The sequence below is a fragment of the Zonotrichia albicollis genome, chromosome Z, assembly GCF_047830755.1.
Source record: "Zonotrichia albicollis isolate bZonAlb1 chromosome Z, bZonAlb1.hap1, whole genome shotgun sequence".
Classification (NCBI taxonomy): Eukaryota; Metazoa; Chordata; class Aves; order Passeriformes; family Passerellidae; genus Zonotrichia; species Zonotrichia albicollis.
The window spans coordinates 45,854,433-45,882,349 of NC_133860.1; the positions used below are offsets into that span (position 1 = coordinate 45,854,433).

Here is a 27,917-nt window from a genome sequence, read left to right on the forward strand (position 1 = left end):
CCCCTGGCAGTGTTCAAAGCCACGCTGGACAGGGACCTGGTCTAGTGGGAGGTGTTTCTGCCCATGGCAGAGGCAAGTGGAACTAGGTGATCTTAAAGGTCCCTTCCAACCCCAAAACATTCTATGATTGTATGATAATACTGCACAGTATTACTGTGTGAGTGATACATCCTGAATGGGTGAAAGGAATACTACTTGCTCTCACTTGTCAGGAATGAGATAAGCCTTTGGAATACCAGCCTGGACTATTCATTGGCAGCCTACACCTGCAATGTGTTTTCCTGTGCTGCCGCTGGTGAGATCTGACACTGGGTAGCTTGTGGGACCAACCATGTGGGACTGGTTTAAGGCAGTTTAAAGTTTCTCTGTGTAGTGATTATGTATACAGAGGATGCCCTTGGTAAGGTGCCTTTTTGAAGGGAATGGAGGTGGCATGCAATTGATAGCTCCTATTTCCTTTCCTTCTCTATTTATTGTTATTCTGACATTTAGATATAGCTGCCGTACCCTGTTTTAGAGTAATCATTCTTGATGTTTGTGTTTCCACGTGTTAGTTTTGTACAGCTATACCATGGGGGCTTTGAGTTAAAATGACTGTCATACTGACATGAGACTAGTATATGAAATTTTAGCTTAGGAGCAGTAATTAATCAGAATTCAACAGTTGTCTATAGAAAACAAGCAGGTTTTTCTGCTGAGTTTTCCTCCTACAGTTCTTTGTTCCCTGTTAAACTCTGCTTTTCCCCTTCTCCCAGTCTAGGCCCTTTTTTGTGAAACATAACACCATATGTTATTGAGCTTAATGATATGTGCAGTGCCAATGGATATACAGGCCAACTGGTGCTTTTCCATTTCTCAGGTATCCATGTCCTGCAGAGTCTCTATTTTGTTGGTTTTTTGTTGGATTTTTTTAATATTTTTGCACTGGATAAGGGATTCTTAAAGTTACTTTTCTACCTTTTTCTTAACTACTGTAGATTTATTTAAAGGGAAGTGATAGGTGATTTGCATTTACACAACTTTGCAAATAACCAATATTTATGTGACTTAGAATGTTGTCATTTGTGGTGAGGTATACCATCAGTTGTATGATGCATCTGTTTAGGTGCAACTTGGTGTTATGCTGTCTGTTCTGGAAGTGGAATAACTGCCCTCCAAGGGGAGCTAAGGGATGGGGTTTATAGCTGAGGATAGGCAGAAGGATAGAAAAGCGGGTGTGCAGCTCAGTTCAGCTGCTGTTTTGTAATTTTCAGTGAACTGCTTCACATCCTGCCCAACTCCCTACTTGTCTGGGAGGCAGAACAGCCTTTTCCCATTCTTCAAATACTGCTGATTGCCTCCTCTGTTTAGGCAGCAAAATTGGAACAGTCAGTCTTATTATTTGTCTGTCTGGTACCTCTAAGTATTATGCCTGGAATTTTTCTGAGGACTGAAAACTACAAGTAGTCTTGAAGTTTTTTGAGTTCTTAACCTGCACAGTAAAGTTTTTATTTTTTACTGGTATGTTTTGTTTCATGAGAAGGAGGAAGAAACATTGTGTAATTTGAACCAGATCGGCTTGTTGAGATTTCTGCCAGTGGTATTCACATGCTTGTGCACATGCATGTTAGAAAAGGCATTATTCCAAAAGTCAAATTTGTATAGTTAATGAATACTATTGAAGGGCCAAAGCAAGGTACCTTGACTTTAAAAAACAGTAAACTTTTTAAGATAAAAGAAATTAAGCATTGGCTTGCAGTTTTGTTTAGTTTAATGTAGACATTCAAATATTGATACTAAAAACAACACCAAATGTCTTTCTGTAAAAAAGGAGATATATTGTCCAGCTGGATTTGAAAACGAGAACTACAACATACACTCATAGCTCCTCAGGTACCACTAACAAAATGTTCACAGATTTCTAGGTGAGGTATGTGCTGCAATTTTGTCAGTGGCTTGTGCTCTCTTCAAAGCAGAGAAAATGAAATTCAAGAATTATGAATTTTGGCTGAAGGTGTGGGAAAGAGGGTGCTTTTTATCTGCCTTCTCAACTGCTGTCTACCTCATGACTGTTTCCTTCATCTGTGTTTATCTTTTCTTTGGTCATGCTGTCCTGATCCTGTCTCTCCACAGCTATTTGTCTTGGGTAACTCCCTGTGCTGTTGCACTGCTAAATAATTGATATCATGTTTGGCAACACTGCTGAAGTTTCGGAAGAGGGAAGAAGAGGGCAGTCCCTGTAGTCTTAGGAATTAGGAGAAGCAATGGCAAGGATAATTCTGTTCAGACCTGGACCTGGTGAGCACCTGGCTTGAAAGGGAATACACTGATGATGTGTTACCCGCTTCAGATTCTTTTAAGTGCTTGAATAGAAGCTACCTATAAACTTCTGTTTCTTAGAAACAGGTAAAAAGAAGTTGTTGGTAGAATGATCTTTCTGCCAAATCAAGGGGATGCTCTTGCAGTGATGATTGAAAAAATGCAGCGGTCCTTGCATTAATTTGTTTAGCTATAGGAATTTTTTAGTAATGACAGAAGAATATTATTTACTCAATAACGTAGGAATGTTCAGAGAAATATTTCACTGTTCAGAGAAATAAGTACTGTGTTTTACATAATGGCATTCAAAATCAGGCTGAGGAAGAAAGCCAGAATAGGAAATTCTATCTGCCAGTAATTTGTTCTAGGATTTTTTTTTTTTAGTAATGATGTATTGTGGTAGGTTAACTAGATTAAGCTCTCTGTGCTGCATTCGCATGTTTTCCCATAAAATACCTTCTATGAAGAAGACTTGTCTCTGTTAGTCACCTCATAATTCGGTGATTGTTTAAATTACTGACTAACCTAACTTCCAATAGAAAGTCTGTTCTTAAAATTCTGTGTTCCACATAGGTTGATGTCCTTAAGGCAACAGCTCTACCCCTTTTGAAGAAGTTTGGAATTGATGGTGAAAGTCTGGAAATCAAGGTAAGACAGCTTTTTCCTTTCTTTTCAAGCATGTGTTGAAATTATGCTCCTGCATAATTTCATAAAAGCCTGGGGCCATGTTCTTGCTGCAGGTTTCTGTCTCTAACAGATAATTCATTGTGGCTACGAGCCACACAGTGATAGAGAGGGTAAGGAGAAAGTAGTGACTTTCCTGAGTCTCCAAAGAAGAGTTAGAAACCTTTTTGCTTTTTGTTGCCTTTCAGTTCATTTATTATCTTTTCATTTCTACTTGTTCATTCTGTCCCATGCTGAGGGATAAGAATTAAAAATTATATCATTAACCTGTTTCACCTGTAGGAGAGGTGAATCTGTGTTTGGGTCGTTGAGGTTTGTCTCCAATTTGGAAAATAGAGGAATGAAATTTTTCTTGAAGACTACAGTCTTCAGAGGCCCAGTAAATCTGGATACAAAACAACATTTGGGTTCTTTTAGGTGGGAGAAATGTGTGAGGGATCTGGCTGCACTACTGGGGCCTGCTGGTGCCTTTCTCTGCAAAGATTCACCCCTAACCCCCACCCTGCCCACAGCCCAAGTGCCCATGTCACTGTCCTGGCACTGTCACCTCTGCTCCTGTGACCCTGCAGCAGGGCTGGCCTTCATCTGGCCACAGCCCTGCCCTGTCTGGCTGTGGGCCTCCCTACCCAGACCCACTCACCAGACCATGTCCCAGCTCCATCCTTGGCTTGGAATGGTGGGACTGGGTCAGGCTGGACAGACTTGTTAGTGGGAATGAGTTCATTCTCGTCCCTCACATACAGAATATTCTGAGTTGGAAAGGACCTATAAGGATTATCAAGTCCAAATCTTAAGTGAATGTTCCATATGGGAATCAAAGCCACAACCTTGGCATTATCAGCACCATGCTGTAATCAACTGAGCTCAAATCAAATAGTTTTTGTCTCCTCAGCAACAAGGGGCAATCTGCTACTAGAGACAAGTCTTAAGCCAAGGTTGTTTTAGTAAAGATGTTTTTGTTTGGTTTTGCGCTGTTTCCTATTGAGAAGCCATGCTTCACTTTACTTGAGAGGAACAAAGAAATCAATGCCTGTTTTTAGTTTTGATGCGAAATCCATTTCTGCTTTTAGGATGTGGTTTTCTTCCCTGCATTTACAAAATGCCCCAATACTTAAAACATTTTATTCTCTGAGAAACAAAAGTGTAATTCTGGGGTGTATAGGTACATTCTTTGTACTGTTCACTAACCTGTTTTTTTTCCTCCATAATTTGTTCTAGATCAACCGAAGAGGAATGCCTCCCAAAGGGGGTGGAGAGATACTGTTTTCTTGCCCAGTGAGAAAGGTCTTGCAGCCTGTTCAGTTCACAGACCCTGGAAAAATCAAGCGCATCAGAGGAACTGCGTATCCTTTTTGCTTGTCTGCCTATTTTTCTACTTTTAAATGGGTTTGCTTATTAAAAAGAACTAATTTAGAAGTCATAGAAGTGCACCCACCTTTCTGAGCATGTATCTAGGTAACACAGGCCAACATTACATGGAGGGGTCATATTCAAGGCTGTGCCTCTAAACTCCTGTGTTCAAAACATTGCTATTCAAAAAGTATCTGTAGGGTATTGAATAAATTCAAAGCTGAATGGCACTGTTTAAAATCTTTCCAATAGCAAGAAAAAGTTAAAATACCTTCCATCCCATAATGTAGGAGCACTTAAAGTAATCTTACTTTGTGTGTAAATTCAGTAGTAACCAATGTAGTTCAGTTGTGCATTGAATAGGCAGTTACTAGTCTAGCAGAAGTTAGATGGGGTGATAGTTTAGTGTGATAGTTAAATCTTAGTTGAGTTTACACCTTGCAGCACACACTGAGCTTTTTGGTGTGTTTTGAAAGAAAATTCTTTGGCACTTTTCCTTTGGGGGTACCAGTGCAGGTGGAAGTGGAGGAGGTTTTATTCCACCTGGAGATAAGGGCACAAAATACTCTTGTGAACTCCTTACTTTTTCAAACAACTGCAAATCTAGCCAATGTTTTGAATTATTTATTTTTTACTTTCTTTTTCTCTTGTGGCCTTTGTATGGTATCTGTCATGAATCTGCAGTCATTGTAGAAAGAAGGTAGAAATCCCTTACATGAAACTGTATAAAGATTTGGCATTGATTACTCAAAAACAAAGCAGGAAGGAGGTCACGTTTTCTGCCAGAGGTGTAGATTTGCAGCCTATTTCCTCTTTTAGTTTATGGCATCCCATCACAACTGTGTGTATAAACTGGATGTTTTGACTACCTTGTCCAATTGCAGCATTTAGATAGGTGCAGTAGTGCCAAGCAAGAGCTGTTTTACTGGATACATGTGCTGTAGAACAGAAAGGAGGCAGCTCATTGTGCTTTTGGTGATAGGTGCTGTGGTATATTGGTGGAGGAAGTCATTTTCTTATGCCTCCATTCTGCTCTGTAGTAAGTAGACATGTTTCTGTGTGGAGGAGGAAGCAATGATCATGACTTTACTGCCATTGTTCTAAATTGACATTAATATGCAGCACCATTCTGGACCACTTTGATATATCTGATTGAATTCTGAACTTCTACCTTGCTATAAGCTTTCCTGGGCCTTTCCTCAGGTTTTGATTGATATACTCGGTTGAATTCTGAACTTCTGAACTTGGTGTAGGCTTTCCTGCGCCTTTTCTCAGGGGTATAGGTTTGCCTTTAAGCGTGATGAGGGGCAGACTCAGTTTAGCTATTAGGTGGTCCTTCAAGGCAATAGAATACAAAACATCTGGAAGGATAAGTCCTTATGTCTTTTTTATATGTGCTTTTGTTCCTCCAAGATTTGTCTGAGTAAATCTTCCTCACAGCTGTGGAGATTGTATTACAGCAGCCTTTTATATAATCCAAAATACTAAGTGCATCAACTGTGCAGAGCAAACAGTTTTCTGAGTATTCTTTAGTGAATTTGCTCTAAGATCCCAAAGTTTTGAGTTTGCCTACTTCACAGAAGATGCTATAGAAATTTGTAGAAAAGAAAATTCCTCCTGCTAACTAGGAGTTTTGGGAGTGTATTTCTCTGCATTGCTGTGTGAATGTATGTGCAGATGGGTAGAGGGTGAGTCTGCATTATAGTTGGGCTGGAATTTAAAGCATAATGTGCTTTCTACGTTTGAAGATCTTTGGGAGTTCCTCTGAAGCAGCACCTGAGTACAAGATCAGAAAGGCTGTTCATCTCTTATGGACTGTGAGGAGGTGGGTCGGGGTGGGTGGTAAGGTGGTAGGTTCTTTCCTGGAACTTTCAGGTGATGGATGACTAGACAACCAATGAATTTGATAGCCTCAAAACACTGCAAATAGTTGGAGATAGCAAAGGTATTTTTCTTAAAGCCTTTTAATTTTTTTTTTTTGTTAGAACATTTGTCTTAAATTTCTTATGCATCTTCCCAGGATTTTTTTGCTGCTAATTCACAGAAACTTCACTCAGGATCGTGTTTTAATAAACTATGAAGAACAGAGCACGTGGGACTTCCTCCTACTTCGTACTTTCTCCTTCCTCCTTTCCTCCTTCCTTCCTACCTTCCTCCAGAAAGTACAAGATGACAGAACAGCTATTTAAATTTTATGAAGGGCATTTTCAAGATATATTTTCAGCATATGTTAGGTGTACTTCACTTCAAGGTATATCAGTGAAAAGACTGTGGAAAGAATACATGCATGTGGTTCTCTAGGTACAGGAACATAGGCAAAAGCTCATAAATAGCTGTATAAAGCACATGTTTTCTGAAATAATGCACTAGTGCCTCTTCACTTTTGTCAGTCTCTGCTTTCAATTTTTTCTTGTGATTACAATGGATTTCTTAGCTCAGAAATGTAGATACTCTGTCCGAGTGTCACCACAGATGGCAAACAGAATGGTGGAATCTGCAAGGGGCATCCTGAATAAATTCCTCCCAGACATCTATATCTACACAGACCATATGAAGGGGGTTAACTCTGGAAAGTGAGTATGTAGAATTTACAGGAAACAGACATGTTATTCTGATTTGTTCATTTGCTAGGCTGTCCTGATCTAATTTTACTGTTTTTAGATCACAGCCTTCCATTTTGTTGATTTGAAATAAATATTTCACACAAAGAAAGAATGGGTGTTTCACTAGATATGTAACAGGGATAGATGTGTTTTCTTAAGCAAGGAATTAAATACATCACTGCTGCCACTAAATTTTAGCTCCCTTCATTTTTAAGTCTGTTGCTTTGAAAAGAGATTAAGATCAAGGTGTCATGATATGTTCAGGAAAGCAAGATTCAAAGTTGACTGTACACCTTCTGATGGAAATGATAATGTTAAGGATGGGAATGAGGTGTCTTAAGGAAATGTTAAAGCAATATGGGTTGTCTTCTGCTGAATGGCTGAAGGAGTGTCCTCTCACTAGCGAGGACTGGAAAATTAATTTATTGTACTTCTACAGATTTTGTTTAGTGACAGAGCACAGAAGCAGTGGATGCGATTCAGACAATTTTGCTGGTGTCTGTCATCTCTGATGTCTTCTTCCTTGGGGTTGAAAGATTCTGGATAACTCATTTGACAGTTTTCTGTCTGTATGCTCAAATGCAGGCATGCATGTTTTCTTTCACTATTTCTGCTTTTTGAAATATTTTGTCAAATTTGTTAGATTAAAAAGTTTATGAACCTAGAAATTGTTGAAGAAACTTTTAGTATTTTTTGTCTTTTCCAATCCTTCATCATATTTAATATGCCAGGATTGTAACTTTAATGGCTCCAAACTGCTTACAGGATCAGAATTGCAAAAACATTTCTGGGAGCTGTGTAGTTTTGGGGTCTCAACTTTGTTTTTCCTCTGTTTATGAAATTTAAAAAGTCAAATTATTTGGGGCAGCAACATTATTTTTACTGCCTGCAGCTCATGCAGAGAGGTAAATAATAGCATGGCAAGAGGAACTGAATCACTTTCAACCTGGCTGGCTGGGTTTCTTCTGCTACTGTGACATTCACCTTAAATATGAATCCAGTAAGATAGCAGTATCCTTGATACTAACTAGTTAGTCTAATTTTGCTAAATATTGCAGCTTTCAGGGGAAAGAGCTGAAGCCTTAAAGAAGGGTAGTTTTGGTTTTGAATGTTGCAGAGAAGAAACACCAGATACCTTTGAAATATTTATCAAGCACAAATTAAATACATCTGAAAGGTACCCTCCTCTATTAAAAAAACCCCAGACATTTCTAAGATTTGTATGGCTCTTAATTTTCTTTTTCATTTTCATGTTTAAAGAGTTTAGCCCAGGAAAAACCAACATAAAGGGTTTTGTGGCAACTGGTACTGGGTTTAAGTACAGTTGTTAATTTTCTTTTTCCAGCGTCAATCTATTGCATCAAACAGGACGTTTGTCATCATATGGGAGGAGCCATTTATGACTTGAAGTTCTTGGCACATTACTCCAATTTTGTCCTTAAATCAAATGCACTTTTTCCCTTTCTTTCAGATCACCAGGTTTTGGCATATGCCTTACTGCAGAAACCATCAATGGCACTATTCTCAGTGCTGAGCTAGCCTCAAATCCTCAGGGCCAGGGAACAGCTGTGCTTCCTGAGGAACTGGGCCAGAATTGTGCTAAGCTGCTGCTTGAGGAGGTCTACAGAGTAAGTGGCCAATATGTTTTCTATATTTGTATAGAGATGTAAGGGAAGGAGATGATAAAATAGGTAAAAGGATAGGTGGTTTGGTGGCACCCTCAGACAGGCTCAGATCCAAGCGGAGAAATGATCTGATGCTGCCAGTGTCTTTTTCATCCAGGTAAAGAGTGATTTTGTATCATTCCTTTAACAGTGTAATGACTTACTGGGGCATGCTATTTCCAATGTCTGATATGTGTTGTTATGAATCATGGGAGCGGCAAATTCTTCTTCTGTTGCTTTTTGTCTGCAACAGAATTCAATTAGCTTCACATGGGCTGTTGCTCTTCTAAATAATATGGATGGGTGCCATAGTCCATGCTTCTAAACCAGTGGTTGGAATGGGACATTATGAGTGGAAGAACATAGGAGTGGCAGAAGGGGAAAAAAACTTGTCAAGCCTCCACATTGACCACTTTGTAATGATGATGATGACAAAGATAAATGTGCTGAGAATTGCTGGTTGTATGAAGAATTGTATTAATGGGTTGTTGGAAGGGAGCTAGGATGTTGTTTACTTAGGAATCCTAAGTGCATCACAGTTCTATTCAGAATACATTTTTTTCTTTATTAAAATGATTTTCATTTGTGGCAAGAATTTCAGTGGAAAAGCAGCTTTCAGTGTTACAAATGATTTGGCAAACATGAATTTCCAATTTAATAAAGAACCTTCCAGCTGCTTTGTTTTCTATCTCCACAGATGTTTAAATAACTATGTTTTAGCATTGATAAAACATGTTTGGCCTTTAGGAGGCAGTCATCTACAAATTTTGCTCATTATTTAAAAAAACAAGTAGTTACTCTGAACTGTAATAAGGTATGTGACTTCACAAAGTGTTTAAACTGCCATTATTGAGATTCTATTTTAGGGAATGCAGTTAAATATAAAAAAAGCCCCTGAACTTCATAAATCACATCCAATACCTGTGTTAGATTGTTCATCTGTGCCCATTTTATTTTTCTCTTTCCCTGTTGCAAATCTTTTATCTGTTTGAATTACCAGTTGGCCCCTTTTTCCATTAATATTTTGTCTATGTTTATTCAGCATATAAACTGTGTTGCTAAAGGACTTTTCTGGCCCAGGCTTCTTGTCTCACGGAGAGGCCAATGCCAAAATGTTGTTCCAGGGTTGCTGAGTACAATCTAGACCCCCTGTATTTGAAACTCTGGCCTGTGTGGAGAATGTAGTCACAGCTAGTGACGGAAACATCTGTCTGTTTCTGCACTAATGTATGTCATGAAGTTATTTTTATTTCAGGAGTGAACTGCAAAAATCATTTGGTACATTTGTTTGTGTACATGTCTTGGAAAACATCTTTCTGGTAGTCTTATGTCCAGACACATCAAAAATCCAGTTTCCACATATTTCTATCAGCAACAATAGGGTTTTTTTTCCCCTTTGGAAACTGTTTAGCACTTGATAGATTAAAATAGTGAGGCAGTTTGTCCATATAATATGTTTTGCACAGAGTTAGATGTCAGAGAATTTACAAAATGAAGAGAGCTGGAAAGGCCTAAAGCAAGTAACTTTCTGCTTTAGTGTATGGCAGCCATTTGAATATGATGAGTCAAATTCTGTAAAAGACAGTGAGTATCTTAAGACAACAGGGAAAATGTTTCAGGAGGCAGCAGTGTTGGACAAGGCTTTGAATTACAAATAGGCTGTCAGGTTTCAGTGTCTTTGAAGATCAGAATCTGAGTGAGTGAGGTTGTTAGCTGTGGCTTGCTATGGTGCTGCTGGTGCTGCTGGAAGACTCCCTTATTTGTGGATGACTTCTGTCCAAGAGAGACTGAAAAATGCTGGGCAGTGTACAGACTATTTGTCCTTCACTATAACAGCTCACTATGGAAAGTTCTAGTTTGCTAGTTTTTGGCTGTTGTGCTACTTTTTCGCTGCGGTGCTTAGTCGTTATTTAGTGAATTCCCCTCTCCCTCCATCATGGGCAGTATGATGGGTTTTGTTATGTAGTTCTCATAATACATACTTGAATTTATCTATGATACATGTGGTCCTACAATACTAGCCTGAATTTTGAAAGATAAGGTTTCTTCTTAATTTTCTTTCTTTTGTATTTTTTGGGGGTTAGTTTGTTTTTTGTTTTGGGATGGACTTTTTTAGGGTGTTTGGTTTTCGAACCAAACACACTTTTGATTTGGGGTGATTTTTTGTTTGTTTGGTCTTTTTGGTTTTTTTGTTAGGTCAGTTTGATTTAGTGTTGAACACAGAGGGGATATAAAAACATGCTGCAAAGTTCACAGTGCTTGTTTAGGTTTAATGTACTAGTTGTTTATGTTTCTTTGCCTAGGTTTTTGGTGAAACTAAAATTTTTAATGAATTTAAGATTTTAGTGAATTTATGATTTTTAGTGAAACTAAAAATCTAAAAAAGCAAGAATAGATTACTCTGAACAGGCAATCTTTAAGTCTCACATCTTTTTGCACCATCTACTTGTTGAATACAGGGCTCAAGGGAGAATTTATTTTCCTGTTTTTAGATCTTCTCTTTATGGGATTATTTCACCATCTGTGTTTTTACCAGTAGGTACTATGCTGTGGGAGCCAGGAAGGGTCACCCAGACCAGGGCACCCTGAGAGTACTGGAGACAATTCTCTGTTTAAAGGCTTTAGGTGTTGGGATCACCCACAAATCTGCTGGAGTTGCAGTTACTGTTGAAAGGGGTTCAGGGACATTTGGGAAAGTGCTTGCCATTGTGTAAAGTTTAAACCTAGAAAATCTAAAGATTTGAGTTTTGCTAAAATCCTTTTACTAAGCCTTCAAAAAGATATTAATTAGGTTGCATGATTGTTGGAATCAGCAGAGATTTTTTTAATGCACATTTGTTGATGGAAAGATGTCAGACCTAATAGACTAGTAATAAGTGGAACAGTGCCTTAATTGCAGTGGCTCTGCAAGAGGGGGCAATGGAGTGACTGACTAGCATTGTCATTAGAAATCCATATGCAGTTCTTTCTGAAGCTTAATTGTAGAAGGCCAGTAAGGATTTTAACTCTTGCCTTTGAAAGACATTGTTTATGGGGGCTTTATTTAGAGAGTAATTGGCAGAATGGAAAATCTGGAAGAGCTGGAAAAGGATTTAATTTTTATATTCTTGGTACTCATGAAAAATAGGGGAGTACATGTACCTATTTTAAGGCTGAATTCTTTAATGAAGAAAGGCTGAGTTGCTAGGGCACCTTGAAGGGGCAGGAGGGCTAAAGCTGTGTGCTTTATTGAACTAGAGCTAAAATGAGTGAAGGATTTCTAGATGGCCTAATTTTCAAGATGGTCTTACTTCAGGGTAGTAAGGCTTTGCTCCATTCTTCTGGGAAAAAAAAACCAAACCCCAAAAACCAAAGTACAAACCCTGTGCAATAATTTGCATAACAAATTATTGAGTCCTGCAAATATGTACCACACAGGTAATGGAGGAAATTGTCTGTATCCCAAAATGCTAACTAACACTTAGTCAAAGCCAGGCTCAAACTCAGAAGAAAAAATCTTTTTGAAACGTTTTTGTACAATACACAGAGTTGTGATATTTGCATGTACATGTCAGCTTTAGTATTTGTGCAACATTTAAAAATGGATGGGATTTTAAAGGATCTGTGTCTAATTGTCAGAACTAGCTGTATCTGGCTCTGTAGTCAGTGTAAACAATAATGGAGAAACTGCCATAGACTGAATTAATACAGTGTAGAAGCTGCATTCTACATTGGTAATGAGCACGAGCTATTTTGGAACAAATGTACCTTGGCTCTGACTTTGCCCATCCCATTTCTTTTGGGAGGGTTGTTTCTAATTTTTGACTCTTGAATAAGTGGCAGGTGGATTGATAGAAAAAAATTTGGCCTCCTTGGGAATGTTAAGTCCTTCACTTGGCAGAAGTTACTGTTCAGTCATTAGATTAGAAACAATAACTTAATATCACTGTCTGGGACCTGCCTTTGTAGGAATGGTTGCAAATGCGTGGTTTAGATTATGTAAATCACTGGCAAAATATTGTCAAAATCAAGTTTTTGTATAAATTTGTTGACGTGCCGCAAAGTTTGATGGCAGAGTTCGCTATTGATTATTACATAGTTGAAGCACCCAAAGAAAAATTGGGTTAGAGTGAATCTACAATGATTTATACAGAGAATGGGAATGCAAAAAGGGTAAGGATGGAAAAGGATAAGGCTGCAGAAGGGGTAAGGGAGGTCCTCCCTTTGGGTCACAAAAGTGTATCCCTTGCAAAATGTAGCCTTAGACTTGATTAACAATTTGTCTGAAGAACGTAGCAGCATTTAATCATTGACTCCTGGAATGCTGACACAATCAAATACTTCTGTAAGGTGCATGTGCACCAGTGCGCACAGTATGGGGAACAAACAAGATGAGCCAAGGACCTGCATGCAGTCACAGGGCTTTGATCTTATTGCGGTGACAGAGACATGGTGGGATAGTTCATGTGACTGGAGTGTTGGCATGAAGGGCTACACCCTGTTCAGGAGAGACAGCCCTGACAGTGTTGAGCTCTGTCTTGATGAGGATGATGGGCTTATGGATCAGGATAAAACAGCAGACTAGTAAGGGTGTTTGCTGCCAGATCAGGAGGAGGAAGCAAATGAGGCCATCTGCAGGCATCTGAAGCAGCCTCAAAGTCACAGGCCCTGGTTCTTTTGGGGGTCTTTACTCCCCTGACATATGCTGCAGAACCAGCACAGTGAAACACAAACAGCCCAGGAGGTTCCTGGAAAGCACGGATGGCAACTTCCTGACACAGGTAGTGGAGGATCCCCCAGGCAATGGTGCGCCGCTCAACTGATACTAACAAACAGAGAAGGCCTTGCTGGAGTGAGAGTGTGGAACTCAGCTCCAGATGAGGAGAAAGCAGGGAAGCAAGTAGCCACAACCAGAGACTTTGGGAGAGCTAACCTGAGCTTCTGCCATGAGAACAAGCCCTGCAGTGTCCAAGAGACCCTGAGGGGTCCAAGAGAGTTAGTTGATATTCAAGGATCGCTTCCTTCAGGCTCAGGAACAATGCTTCCAAATGTGCAAGAAATTAGGCAAAGGGGAAGAGATCTGATGGATAAATAAAGAACTCCCTTCATTATCAAGGGTAAGCAGGAACTGGAAGCAGGTGCAGGTTACTTGGAAATAATATAGAGAAGATTGTCAGAGTATGTAGAAAAGAGACAAGGGAAGCCAAGGTTCACCTGGAATTAAGTTTGGCAAAGAATGTCAAGGACAGCAAGAAAGGATTTTTCAAATACATTTCTAACAAAAGGAAAAAGGATAATATGGGCCTGATACTAAAATGGAAGTGGGACCCTGTTAACAGAGGACCCAGAGGAGGCAGAGTTAGTGAATGCTGCCTTTGCATTGCTCATCACTGACAAGACCAGCCCTCAGGGATCTCTGACCCAGGAGACTGGGGACAAGGAAGGCTTGAGTGGAGACTTTCCCCTGCCCAAGGAGGACCAAGCTGGAGTCAGGCAAACCTGGCATCCACAAGTCCATGGGCCCTGATGGGATGGACCCACAAGTGCTTGGAGAGCTGATAGGCACCAAGGTGGGCAATTTACAGCCATCTTTGAAATGCTGTGGTGATCAGCAGAAGTGCCTGAGGACTGGAAGGAAGCAAACATTACACGGGGCATAAAAATTGAAAGAAGGACCCAGGAAGCTACCAGACAGTCAGCCTCATATCAAGTCTTGGAAGGATGATTCTGGAGGCCATTCTTATCCACATGGAGGACAAGAAAGTGAACAGGAGTTGTCAGCATGGATTCATTAAAGGTAAATTATACTTGACTGACCTGCTTCTCTTCTGTAATGAAACAACTAGATGAATGGATGAGGGAAAAGCAGTGGATATTGTCTGCCTTGACTTCAGCAAGGCTTTTGACACTGTGTTTTACAACACCTCATAGGCAAATTTTGGAAATGTGGATTAGATGAGTGGACAGTGAGGTGGATTAAGAACCAGCTGAATGGGAGATCCCAGGAGGCTGTAATCAGTATTGCAGGGTCTGGCTGGAGGCCTGTCACTGGTGGTGTCCACAAAGTTCAATACTGGTCCAGTATTGTTTAACTTCTCCACCAATAACTTCAACAAACGCACAAATGTTTTCTCAGTGAGTTCACTGATGACACAGAGCTGGGAGCAGTGGCTGATACCCCAGAGGGCCCTGCTGCCCTTCAGAAGGACCTTGAGAGAGTGGAGAGATCGGCAGAGAAGAGCTGTGAAATTCAGCAAAGGTGAATGCAGGGTTCTGTATGTAGGGAAGAATAACCTGGGCACTAGCAGAGGCTGGGAACTGACCCACTGTCTGATGGTTCAGTATCACTGAACTGATACTGTCTGTATCTTGGGGGACAACATGCTGTCCAGGAGCCAGAGTGTGTCCTGGTGGCCAAGAAGGCCAAATGATTCACTGGGGTGCATTAGGAAGAGCACTGACAGCAGGTTGACGGAGTTGATCCTGCCTCTCTACTCAGCCCTGGTGAGGCTACATATAGAATGCTGTGTTCAGGACAAGAGAGGCATGGTGCTCCGGGAGCAAGTCTAGAGGACGTGACAAAGATGATTAAAGGACTGGAGCATCTGTCTTACAAGGAAAGGCCAAGCAAGCTGCTCCTGTTTGGTGTTGAGAAGAGGTGACTGAGTGGGGACCTTATGAAGGGAGGGTGCCTGGAAGATGGATCCAAGCTCTTCTTGGTGGTGCCAGGCATTAGGGCAAGAGGCAATAGACAGAAACTGATGCACAGGAAGTTCTACTTAGATATGAGGAAGATGTTTTTACATGTCCTCTACAGTGCAGGTGATTGCACACTGGAACAGGTTGCTCAGAGAGATTGTGGAGTCTCATGCACTGGAGAAACTCAAGAACAGTCTGGATGTAATCCTGTGCCATGTACTCTGGGGCAATCCTGTTTGAGCAGGGAGGCTGGAGTAGCTGACCTGCTGTGATTCCTTCCAATCTTAACCGTTCTGTGATTCTGTGACAATATTTACAAAAGTATTCAGTAAGATTTTCTATAAGCTCAGTAGCAACTTATTTGAAAAATTAAGAGATGGCAACATTCGTACTATGCTTGATGTAGTATATTTAAATCAATTCATACATGCACATAAATAGACATAAAGATGTATATAAAAAGGTTAAAAATTCCCCTCAAGTTTAGTAAAATATGTCAGATGACTTTGTACCTGTAAACGCTTGAAGGGTTAAGCTTTGAGGGTTGAGGGTGTCAGCGCAGGCCCTGTCAACAGCTTTTGGTGATTGTTCTCTAAGTACTGAAGCCTTGAGGGTTGTTGAGCCTCAAGAGCTGTACCACTTTGAGGGAGGTGCCAGTGCAGCCTTCTGTGGCCTTGGAGAGCTCAAAGACCCTCGCTTAGTACTGCTGCCAGTAGGGTTGTGAGGTGCTTGGCTTTAGCCTTCTGTCATTCTCCATTCTGGCCATAATCTGGGCCAGTTGTTACTGGAATTTTCATCAAAAGGTGCAGTAACAATATTATTATTATAGCATAATTATTATTATTATTATAGCACAGTAACCTGTGCTATGATTTAGGCAAAAATAATGTCTGTCCATTAGAAAACAGCAGTTTGTTAGGCAGAACTTCCTAGGAGCAGACGAGCTTAACTGTCCAGGAGCCGTTAAACAAGGTTAGTGTCTAATGAGAATTAGGAGATGGTAGAAGGGCTCAAGGGGACAGCACCACAAATGTGCATACCACAAAAGTGCTGAGGATGACTGACTCACTGCAGCCATGTAGGGAGCTTATGTAAGCAGTTAGGACAGGATGGATGCATTGTATTTTTATTTCTTAGGACGTGATAGTCTTCGTGCTGATTGAAGCTTTTGTATAAATTGTGATATAAAAGTAGATACTTTATAATGTTTTGAGCTCTAGAGAAATAAAACAAGCTCAGAAAATGTGAAGTTTTCATCCAAGTAAGAAGGAGCATTTTTATTACTGACCAAACTACAACTGCAGAAAGTCCAGTGTCAGGAATATCCTTACCAAACTCTTAGCTGCTTTGGTATATGTTTCATTGGCAAATACAGCTGGTGAGATCTGTGGCTTTAGATTGCACCAGCAAATTCTGCAAGTACCCTGTTCACTCAAGATAAAGCAAAATTTTTATCAGTCCTATAGGCAGCATTAGGTTATGTGAACTTCATTTTGGTGTGGCAAGTTCACACAGTTAAGAGGGCAAGTACTGTAGTTCTGAAACAAGAGCATGTTTTAGGAGTTGGGTCATGGTAGTGAATGCAATAGAGCTACTTATTTTGCTGTGCTGTAGTTCCTTGCATGTAACACAGAGAGTTTTTCTCAGAAGAATGGAGCTGCAGGTTGTCACACAGAAGCAAGGCCATCTTGAAAATTAAGTCTTCAGTATCCCCCCTTGGAAAGGCTGTGCCTTTCTGCCTCTCACTGAGTAAATGTGCTGAGGGTGTCACATTGGCTGATTCTCTTAATCTATGTAATCCAAAATATATTTTCTCCTTTGCCTTCTTGGATAGTGTTATGTCTTGAAATTATGATAGGTTACCTTCCTTGTCAACAAAGGTAGCTGTCAGTTTACCTTGTTAGAGAATTTGGTTTTAAAAAGGTAAGGTTTTGGTTTCAAGAGAGCTTATTCTGAGGATTTAGCATTAGGCCTGATGCAGCAGAAAACTATTCATAGATTTCACGTGTCTGATCTCTACAGCAGCTTTGACTGAAAGTATCCCTTTAAATTTATATTCCAGCTTTGTAAACAATTCTTATTTCTAATTCTAGCCTTCCAGTTCTAATTAATGTATGCATCATAGTAAATATTTTCAACATACAGAACAATTTACCTTGCATATGACTTACTACAGTCAAATATGTACAAGAGTGTATGTGGTTCCACTTAATTTTATGTATGGCTCTTTCACTAGCAATAAAAAAATCTTCTATTTTAATGATGGAGGGGAAATGTTTTACAAGTGTAAACTCATCAAAGTTGGCAGCAAGGGTTTTTGTGGATAAGTGCTAAATAAATTCTAACTTGCCGTTTCCCACCTGCTAACACTGAACTATTTATCCAAATGTAACTGTTATAATATAGTGCTGGAATTCATGGATCTTCAGATGCATGTCAACTAGAACTAATACCTCTTTTCAATTTACTGGAAAAAAATTCTTCAGTGTTTACATTCTGAGGCGTTAAAACAGATTAGGAGGGATATTTAATATGATGTTCTTATAGGTTTTAGTTCTATTCTTTTCCTAGCCATGTGAAATTGATTTTTCATTGTTAAAAAAATCTAGATTTTTATCTTGGCCCTTAAAAATTGGGAGTGGTGTTTCACCTTTTAAGTGTATCTTTTGCCTTTGTTACTCTCCTCCCATTTCAGTTTCTGGTTTGTACAGAGATTAATTATTAAAACATTTTGGTTTGCAGGGAGGCTGTGTAGATTCAACAAATCAGAGCCTTGCTCTGCTCCTTATGACCCTTGGACAGCGGGATGTTTCCAAAGTCCTGTTGGGACCTCTGTCTCCATACACGTAAGTTGTTTTGTTCAGTTCAATTACACAGTCTTGTTTTAATTCACTAGTTTTATTGCACAGCTATTTTTGTATATGGGAGATTTTGCCTATGGTAACAAATAGAACAACTTGTACCTGACTTCAAATGAGACAAGTGGTGTAAGTTGCCTATGGTTTGTTGCTACATGTTAGATGAGTCCCTTACTGTTCTATATTATTCCTGTTTCTGAGAATTGCAGAGACAGGGTTTATTGATGGTTCTTGACGTGGAATGTATTTGTACATCAGTTGGCTTTTTATTGCCTAGTGTACACTACTATGTTTTCCCTGGTGATCTCTCTGTAGCTGTGTCATTAAGTGTTGTATTTCAAATGGCTAGCTAGTGATTCTTCCTATGAAACAGCTTAAGACTTTGGTTCATGGAGCTATGTGCTTTTTTAAGGTTTTACTGGGCAGCAGAATCCTATCTGGTCCTTCAGTCTCAGTTTTTACTAAAGCTTTGCCTGTAGCTGGTAGTTGTTCAGAGGATAGAAAAGACATTAATTTCTTATATTGCTAGTTGTAAACACAGGTTACAGAATCACAGAATCATCAAGGTTGGAAAAGATGTCTAGGATCAAGTCCAACTTTTGATTGAACACTATTTCTCAACTAGACCATAGTGCTAGGTCTGGTTGTTTCTTTAACACTTCCACAGATTGTGACTCCACCACCACTATGGGCGGCCCATTTCAATTCTTAACAGCCCTTGCAGTGAAAAAACTCTTCCTGATGTGTAACCTGAACCTACACTGGTGCAGCTTGAGGCCATTTCCTCTAATCCTGTCACTTGTTGCCTGGGAGAAAAGACCAAACCCTCACCTGTCTACAAAGTCCTTTCAGGCAGTTGTAGAGAGCAATAAGGTCTCCACGAGCCTCCTTTTTTCTCCAGGCTAAACACCTCAAGCTCCCTCAGGTGTTCCTCACAGGACTTGTATTCCTTCAGCAGCTCTGTTGTCCTTCTCTACACATGCTCCAGCACCTCAATGTCCTTCTTGGAGTGAGGGGCTTAAAATTGAGCACAGGATTTGAGGTGTGGCCTCACCAGTGCCCAGCACAGGGGAGCAATCCCTGCCCTGCTCCTGCTGCCACACCATTGCTGGCACAGGCCAGGCTGCCATTGGCCTTCTTGGCCACCTGGGCACTGCTGGCTCATGCTCAGCTGCTGCCACCAGCACCCCCAGGGCCTTTTCCTGGGGCAGCTTTGCAGCCACTCTGCCCCAGCCTGTGGCACTGCCTGGCCTTGCTGTGACCCAAGGGCAGGACCCAGCACTGGGCCTTGTTGAACCTCACACCACTGGGCTCAGCCATGATCCAGCCTGTCCAGATCCCTCTGCAGAGCCTTCCTGCCCTCCTGCAGGTCAGCACTCCCACCCAGCTTGGTGTCATCTGCAAACTGATTGAGGGGACACTCAGTCCCCTCATCCCCATCACTGATGACGATATTGAACAGAACTGGCCCCAGTACTGAGCCCTGGGGAACACCACTGGTCACTGGCCACCAGCCGGATGTAACTCCATGCACCAATACTCTGGGCCCAGCCATACAAATGGTTTTTTACCTACTGAAGAGGGTACCCATCCAAGCCATGGGCTATTACTATAGTTCCTCCTTCTGACCCTGCTGGTATGAGCATCACACTGGCCAACTTCCAGTCCTCTGGGATGTGGGATCTCAGCACCTCAGGACTGAGGTGCTGAGTCACCGAGACCACCCTTGGGGGGCTCGGGAGTCCTGGAATGTTGCCAGAAGTGTCTGGTGGCTGGACTTTGATCCTACACAGGACACGACACTTGTATGAGGATAGGAGGATTTCACCGGAGTGAATGGTGAAGGGATAAGTTAATTAGAGAGTGAAACACAGGGTTTAGGATTTCTGTACAGGGGGGTTTAGAGAAGTAAGATGGAGGAATTGGGGCGTGTCCTGTCCTTCTTCTTCTTCTTCTTCTCCTCCATCTTCTGTGGTGATGGTGGCACTTTGGGATTGGTTATTACTAAGAGTGCACTGGTTAATAAGGGTAAAAGGTATTGGGGAAAAATGATAAATATTGTATACGTAACTTTGAGTATAAAGATAGGTGACTGCCCCGGAGGGAAGGGAGTGTGCTGATGGCTGGCTGCTGAGCAGACCTCTGTCGGGCCGAAAGAAAATCTTTTAGATAAACAATTAATAAACACCGAGACCGAGAAAAGAACTGAAGCCTCTTCTCGTCCTTTGAAACGTGGGCTGCCCCAAGGCCACCCCGGGCCTTTCCAGGCCATCCAAACAGCCGAAAATCGGACACTGGGACCTGCTCAGTTAGCCAGGACTGATGCTACATGATGGAGATTTTCTTGGTGAGTGCTTCTGCTGGCACCCTCAGTACCCTTGAATGAATTCCATCCAATCCCATAAAATTCTAAATGTCTCAGTACTTCATTGTGTATTGCAGAAGATCTGTTGGGCTCCCTGTACCCCAGCTAGGGGGCTGGTTGCCCTGAAGATGAGCCTTACTGTTAAAGACTGAGGCAAAGAAGACATTGAGGACCTCAGCCTTTTCCTCATCCTTGATGACAATGTTCCCTTCCACATCCAGTCAAGCATGGAGATTTTCCATGGCCTTCCTTTAGTTTTTAATGTATTTATAAAAACACCTTTTATTATCTTTCACAGCAGTGGCCTAATTGAATTCTAGTAGAAACTAGTTAGGGAAACAAATTATCAAAAAAAATTCATCAAAACAAATTTATCAAAACAATTTATCAAAAATTTAATTTTTCAGACTTGCCAGGGATTTATTAGATCACAGTTATTTCTAGAGACTGAGCAGTTATTCTTTAGTCAGATGAAGGGAGGTTTTTTTAATCTGGAAATGGCATCAAATAGTAAGAGTATGAACTGTCCTTTTTCGGTTATCATGGTACCGGTGCTGTATACGTGAAAGGTACAGTACTGTGATAACTGAAGAATGGTGGTGCCATCACATGAGAGCTAAAAATTACCTAACTGCTCTTCTCAGCTCCTGATACCTTGGAAACAACATTCAGCAGATTTTGAGGGGAAGACAGGGGAGTGTCCCATTGCACAAAGAGGGAGTAATCCCCTATAAAGTAAGTATTCATGTGGAAGGTTTCAGAAGAGCAGATATTAGTGTTTGAAGTGCACAGTTAAGCATATGAGACAATCCAATCACTTGTCATTGTATTTTTTAATTTTTTACCCTTTTTTTCTTCTGTGAAAATCAAGCAAATACACTCGTTTATTTTGTAAGCAGGATGAATTCAAGTTGGTAGATTGTCACTTCTTCCAAGCTAGGTGTATGCAGCAGGGATAAAGGTCAGGAGTACACATACTGAAGCAGCATATTGTAAAATCTGTGATTCTGTGAGAATCTGTGACTCATCAATCCTATGGGATCTGTTCAGATAGAATGCAGTTTTTTATGTATTCAACAACTAGGGCTTTTTGTGCCCTCAGCTAGGGCTGTTTTTAAAGGACTGGTAAATTTGTCTCCCAAGCAACTCATTGGATACACAAGCTTATGAAGTAAACTGCAGTATTGTCATGTTCCATGTCTTTGTCCCTTCTTTTCTTTCAGAGCTGTGACATCTCTGTATGTAACACTTTCACCCTACAGAATCTGAAGTTACTTAAAAGCTGTATTATTGGCTTCCCTGTCATAATATAGCATGAATGTGGCAGTTCAGCTGGCTGCTGAGAGCATCACATGGGGACAAAATGCTTTGGAACACATCCATTTGAATGAGGAAACTTCTTATTTTCACAGGAGACATCCGTTGCCTCAGCTAACTATGGGGAATGGAAATGAAACAACATGAGTAGGGCTGTTGTGAGTGGCAGTGGAGCTAACAGTCTGCATGGCCAGCAGCTGCTCTGCATTACCCCTTTCTTAGTGTCTGTATTTCACAGAAGCAAGTGCCTTTCTGTCAAGCTGAGCTTAAAATCAAATGCAGGGTGCTGGCCATCCCACTAACTCACAGAGGTCAGTCTGGCAGGACGGAACTGTCTGCGTACAGGTGGATCAGCATGAGCCAGGGGTACATGAAAGAAAGCAACAGGAAAGCCTGTTGTGCCTCAAAAGCCCGAGTGCCCCAATCCATGGCTTTGCAAAGGTTTAGGGCAAAAGGGTTAGGGTGCCTCTGCCCAGCCAAGCTGACACTTCCAGTTTCTCCCCTGACTGGGGATGCCCACTCGTGGCTCCTCAGTCTGTCTCCTCCTGGAAAGGTGTGTGGCAGCACTCAGGAGAGCAGTGCTGGGGCTGCCGCTGCCGCCTTGTGCAGGCCCCGGTGCAGCTCAACCAAGAATGCACTGCTGGGCACAGGTCTTCTCTTACACTGCTCTGTTAGTTGGTTGCTTTGCTCAATATGTGAAGTTCTTGTGTACTTGTTGGTAATTCTTAGCAGGCTTTGGGGAAAAGATAAACAGGCCTTTTGTTTTTGGCTACAAGGCCTCCAGTGTGGCTCGTGTATTTGTCCCTGCACCTAAGAAGCAGCTCGGTTCAGCTGCTGCCTTGTTCTTGCCTGAACACAGAGTGTAAATTTTCAGCCAAATGTACCTTCTTTGTACCTTTCACCCTCTCCCTCAGTCTTGCAGCCTGTGCCTGTGTGGTTGGTGTGCCCTGTGCTATTATTTGAGGTGCCCACCTGCGACCAGACCAACCTCAGAGCTAATACAAACCTGCTTTCTGTCACAAACCCCTACTTTCCTGCCTCTTTCTCTTCTATTTGCAGGGTTTGTACCACCTGTGCTTCCAATGTTACAAGACAAAGCTGGCCTTTTGGTGTTTCTGCATTCTCCCCTGGTGTCCCCAGGCAGCCTTCCCCTTGCTCGCACTCCAGAGAGGCTTTCCCATGTGTGTAGGGGCTGATATTTTTCTCACTCTGCTTTTATTCAAAAGGGAAAAGATGCAGAGATGCAGGGTGGCCCAGCTACATGCAGAGAGGTATGGGCTGAACTGATCCCACCAACATATTGCAGAGTTTCCTGATCACCTTTTAGGATTTTTCCCTGAGTCTCTGGCTCCACATGGCCTCTGTCATTTTTACAGTTTATACTGCAGCGCCTGCTTGCAGTTCACTTCTCCTGTTTTGGGCTTGGCTGCTTTCTTGTCACACTGCCAGAGCCTGTGAAAGGACCCAGCTAAGGAGAAGGCTGATACAGAGCTTGTGGTCTGTCAGTTTTACTGAGCATTTGTGCCAGCATATGCCCATTTGCCTACTATAGCTGCAACGAGAAACCTTGCAGCTGGGGAGGCATGGAAGAAAAGGTGCTTTTCAGTTCTTGCTTTCAACTGCCAGTTCATTTGAGAGATGAGAAAGCTGGTGTGTGTGCTGAAGCAAGTTATCAGTCCAGGAAGGTGCAGGAGAAAGGATACATTGGGAGGAATGTGCCCACATTCACCCTGCAGAGATATTTAGCAGATTGCCCCAGAGATACTTGAGATCATCCCAAGCACACACCAGTATAGATGGCACAGCCTCCTTTTTTCCAGCTCCTGCCATTTTCCTCCTCTCCCATGCATATATCTGAGTGCAGGAACAGCAGCATGCCCAGCTGAAGTGTATAAAGCAATTTTGCTCCTGCAATTTTCCTTGTACTCCTTTACAATTTCTGTAGATAGGAGCTGCCAAGAGGCTTTCAGAGGCCTCATGATGCCACAGTGGGATAGGCTTAGGCTTTTGTTCTCCTTCTTCCCATTTTGTGGATACTTTTGATTTGTTGTAATGATGTATGTGTGATTAGCTTGCAGTTATGCTTTCAGCGTGTAGAGCAGACAAGGTAATGTGTGAACTGGATATCCACATTCCATTTCTTTGAACTAAGAAAGGTGCATACCAGTTGCTGGAGGAGATTACATCTTTGTTCAAGACTGCAGACTTGCTTGTGGCCATGACTGGAAGAGTCCAAACTTCTGTCAGAAGCAATTACAAATTTGTTTTTGTAGTTTTTTGGTGCAATTGCATGTTCCCTCTTTTGGAGAAGCCAGCAAAAATGTTTTCTTGGATGTTTTTGGTTTTTTCTTTTTTTACAGTTTTTCGTGTTACTCACCCTCCAGTCAGTGTTTGTTTAGGATCAGTGTGATTGTTCAGTTTCTTGTTGCCTTTCTGTGTGAAATGATGAAAGGAATTTTTTTTTTCCTGAAAATGAGAAAACAGGAAAGAATTCTAAGTCTGAATATAATCCTAATGAAGCATTTAACTGAGAAGTGGAGAAGTCAGTAATCAGTCAGAAATCAAACACATGCTTTGGGATCTCTCAAAGTATGCACCCAAGCCTGTTTATGTTTTATTTCTGCTTTAAACATTGGGCAAGGGAAAAGAGAATCACGGGTTTGTATGGGGCTCATATAGCTCTGATGAAGACTCAGCATCAGGAGCAAATAACTTGCCTAGCTACATTTCTCTCCTTTCTTTCTTCTCCCCTCACCATTTTGTCTTGCTGTGTTACCAGCCATTCCTCTCTCTGCTTCTGCAGAGAATGCAGAGGTTTCAGGAAGGGTCACTAGCAACTTCTACAACACAAGTGAGAACAATGTTTGGAGCTTGTAGCCCTGTTCCTCTGTAATATTTTCTTATTTCATTCACATGCTCATTGCTGGAATCTGTGTTAGTACATAATGCTTTCTTTCTGTTTTGTTTCTTAAACAGTATTATTTTCTCTCATTCAGAATTGAGTTTCTGCGACACCTCAGAAGCTTCTTCCAGATCATGTTTAAAATGGAAACAAAGACCCCTGAGGAAGAGCACATGGGCGGGGAGAAAGTCTTGATGACCTGTGTTGGCATTGGATTTTGCAACCTCAGTAAAACTATAAGATAAAAACCATCTACAGACTCTGTGAAAGACACAAAATGCTTCAAAGATCTAATAAACCCTACCTGTCTCTGTACTTACTCTGGCGTAGGGAGACTTGTGGTGATTCCAGTGCGGGGTTACCCAAGCTCACTGCACGTAAACAATAAAGCTGACTTCAGACTATTTAGATCTGGGCTATTTATAAATGCAATGCCAGTATTCTGTGCTGTTTGGAGTGGCTCTCTGGAGTCTCAGCTGACTTGGGACTCTCTGCACTGTATTCCACTGAATGGGACACAAGTGCCTCATGTCGCTGTGCTCTCAGGCCTTAATGAGGTGAGTGCTCTGGTTTTATGTATTTACTGCTTTCACTTGTAGCTTTTTCTGAAAGGTTTAGATAGAGAGGGAAAACAAAAACAAGCTTTGCATTGCGAAACAAATGATCACAACGGATATATTAGATTATTGAGGTAATTGCAGAGATAATATTGGCATGAAAATTAAAGGCATGACAGCAATTCTTTGTTTATACATTGTGTGTGTGTGTAGAATTTGTCCAATGCTCCACTCCTGTTTACATTTACTAAATTCACAGATCACAAAATAGTCTGAGTTGGAAAGGACCCAGAAGGATCACTGAGCCCAACTCTTAAGTGAATGGCCTATACAGGGATGAAACCCATGACCTTGGCATTATTAGCACTGTGCTTTAACCAACTGAGCTCGTCTCAGGGTTGCAGCTTCAAAGAAAGAATAAAATATCTCTCTACTATTTTTCCTAATGTTAGAATACCGTAGAGGAGATCACAGCCTATGCTGTCTTATTTTAGCCTCTTTTGCAAGGATGGGCATGGGAGGAGAAACCTCCATGGCAACTTTTGACTTATCACATATATTCTTTTTAGGTTTGTTTGGCATGCTCTATACACGTGGCTCACAATTAGTTGTTAAAAGTAGCAAAAATTGCTGTAGGTTTTGAGAAAGAAAAATTTATTCACTTTCACCATCATATTTTGTGCGTCTGCTCCCTTTTTAAAGTGCCAATAATGCTGTATGGGATGGATTGACAGATGCAAAACTAGTTTCTACCAGGTTGTATATATTTACCCATGAAAGGCCTCAGGTAGATTCCAGGTAAACCTGTGGAAGTTGATGCTGAACTCCTGACACAAGGCAAGAAATTTATATTTGACTTCAGATTATCCTTCATGTGTCTGGAGGAATATAAAACTGTGTCAAAAGCTGCTATTTAGAGAGAGCAGATACCAGTGACTGTGTTAAAATGGTTTCACAAACTTTATCTGATGCCACTGTAAAGTGGGCATTACTCTGTAGTATGAAGAATGTATATTGGACACAAAAAGGACTTGGACAGAGGTTCATTATTTGATTACTGTCTTGTTAACTTTTGCAGGCCGTGTGAGTAATTTTTTTACTGTACTTTGTTTGTGTTGCAATCTGTCAGACATGATTTGAAAAAATAAAGTTTGGTTTTTTTCCTAAATAAAGTTTTATTTCCCATTGAAGTAAAACAGACAACAATTGGGAAAAAAAAAAAGCCTGGAAGTCTTTCCCAAGCCCTTCATAATATAAATGGCTCTCTTGAATTAATACATGAAAAAACCCACTTTGGGAGTTGCCAGAGAGGGAGGAAGGGAAAGGGTGAAGCCATTCCTGTAATTTATTAGCTTTCCAAAATTTGACTTGCAGCTAAGGAAATCCTAAATAAAACAATAGGATGTGAAATAAAATAACTTGACTATATTTTTTACATTTTAAGTTAGAAGGAATATAGTCGTGAAAGAATTTACCTTGCTCCCTTCTGTCACTATGTAATGAAAAAACTAGAAATTTCATAAATTAAAATTACCCAAAATGCAAGTCATTACTGATCCAAAAGATGAAATGTACAAACTAAAATTAAAAGCCACTTGAATAAAAATATAAACCTTACATTAGTTAAAGATTCAAGTTTGTGCCACAGGTCCAATTTCCAAAATTTGCTTAAATAAAAATTTGCAAGTATTGTCACAATTTCAAAAATGAAAAGCTTTATTCTTTTTAAGCTTAACTATAAAACTGTTTTTCCAAATGTTCCAGTTGCACCAGGCATAGAGATGGCAATAAGTTGCCCAAGCAGCAGATATTATGTTACACAATTACCTGTACTTAACCTCTGTGTTAAAATTGGACTGGTAAGCCTTAGCCCTGCTGCAAATTGCACAGCTCTACAGCACAACACTTGCTGCAACAACTCCAACCCTGTGAATTTGCTTGTTGCCTTACAGAAAAAAGAAATGGTGTATGAAACTGATAAGTTTTTCAAGAACAGTCACTCTTTGGAGAAATATTAACAATTCCAGAGGAGGTTTTAGGTAAGAACTGTCTTAAAATTATATGGCCTTCATGTTCTGGGAAAAGTACTTATTAGAAGGAAATCCTGCAGATAAAAGCTGTTTGTTTATCAGCAGAACAGTAACTGACATCTGCTTTGGTGGTCTGATCACACGAGCAGTAAGATAGTTAATTTTAGAGCTGGACAGAGGAAATTAATTTTTGGTGAAAAAAATTCAGAGTGTTGGTAGCCACAGACTTTCTGGAGAAGATGATAGTTACTAGGCGACACATCTTTCATCTCAGTCAGTCCATAGCAGAGTAATACTCAGGTAACTTAAACTTGAAGTGATTAGCTGTACATGAATAATCCTGTGCTCTGAACAATCCATCAGTAATTTAGTTAATCCCTTTGGGTGAACAGCTCTGATAATAGATGGTTGGAAGAGACCTTACAGATCATCTAGTTCCACCATCCCCCCCAACCAGGTTGCTCAAAGACCCAATCAGTCTGGCCTTGAACACTTCCAGGGGTTGGGCATCCACAGCTACTGAGCACTGAGCTGCTGTTAAAGCAGCTCACTACCCTCACAGTAAGGAATTTCTTCAAATAGCTAATCTAAACATACCTTCTTTAGCTTAA

General features: G+C 40.9%; 1 protein-coding gene across 1 annotated transcript in view; it reads left to right on the plus strand.

Annotated features, from left to right (window-relative positions):
* The window catches only part of RCL1 (RNA terminal phosphate cyclase like 1), a 32,591-nt gene extending 7,120 nt beyond the window's left edge, over window positions 1–25,471 (plus strand). Inside the window, exons 4-9 of the mRNA XM_005488263.4 lie at window positions 2,872–2,946; window positions 4,201–4,325; window positions 6,780–6,905; window positions 8,407–8,563; window positions 18,020–18,123; window positions 24,814–25,471. Of these exons, the coding sequence (XP_005488320.1) occupies window positions 2,872–2,946; window positions 4,201–4,325; window positions 6,780–6,905; window positions 8,407–8,563; window positions 18,020–18,123; window positions 24,814–24,964 (738 nt within the window). The 3' untranslated portion in view covers window positions 24,965–25,471. The remainder of the gene's footprint in view (window positions 1–2,871; window positions 2,947–4,200; window positions 4,326–6,779; window positions 6,906–8,406; window positions 8,564–18,019; window positions 18,124–24,813) is intronic.
* The last annotated feature ends 2,446 nt before the right edge of the window (window positions 25,472–27,917 follow it).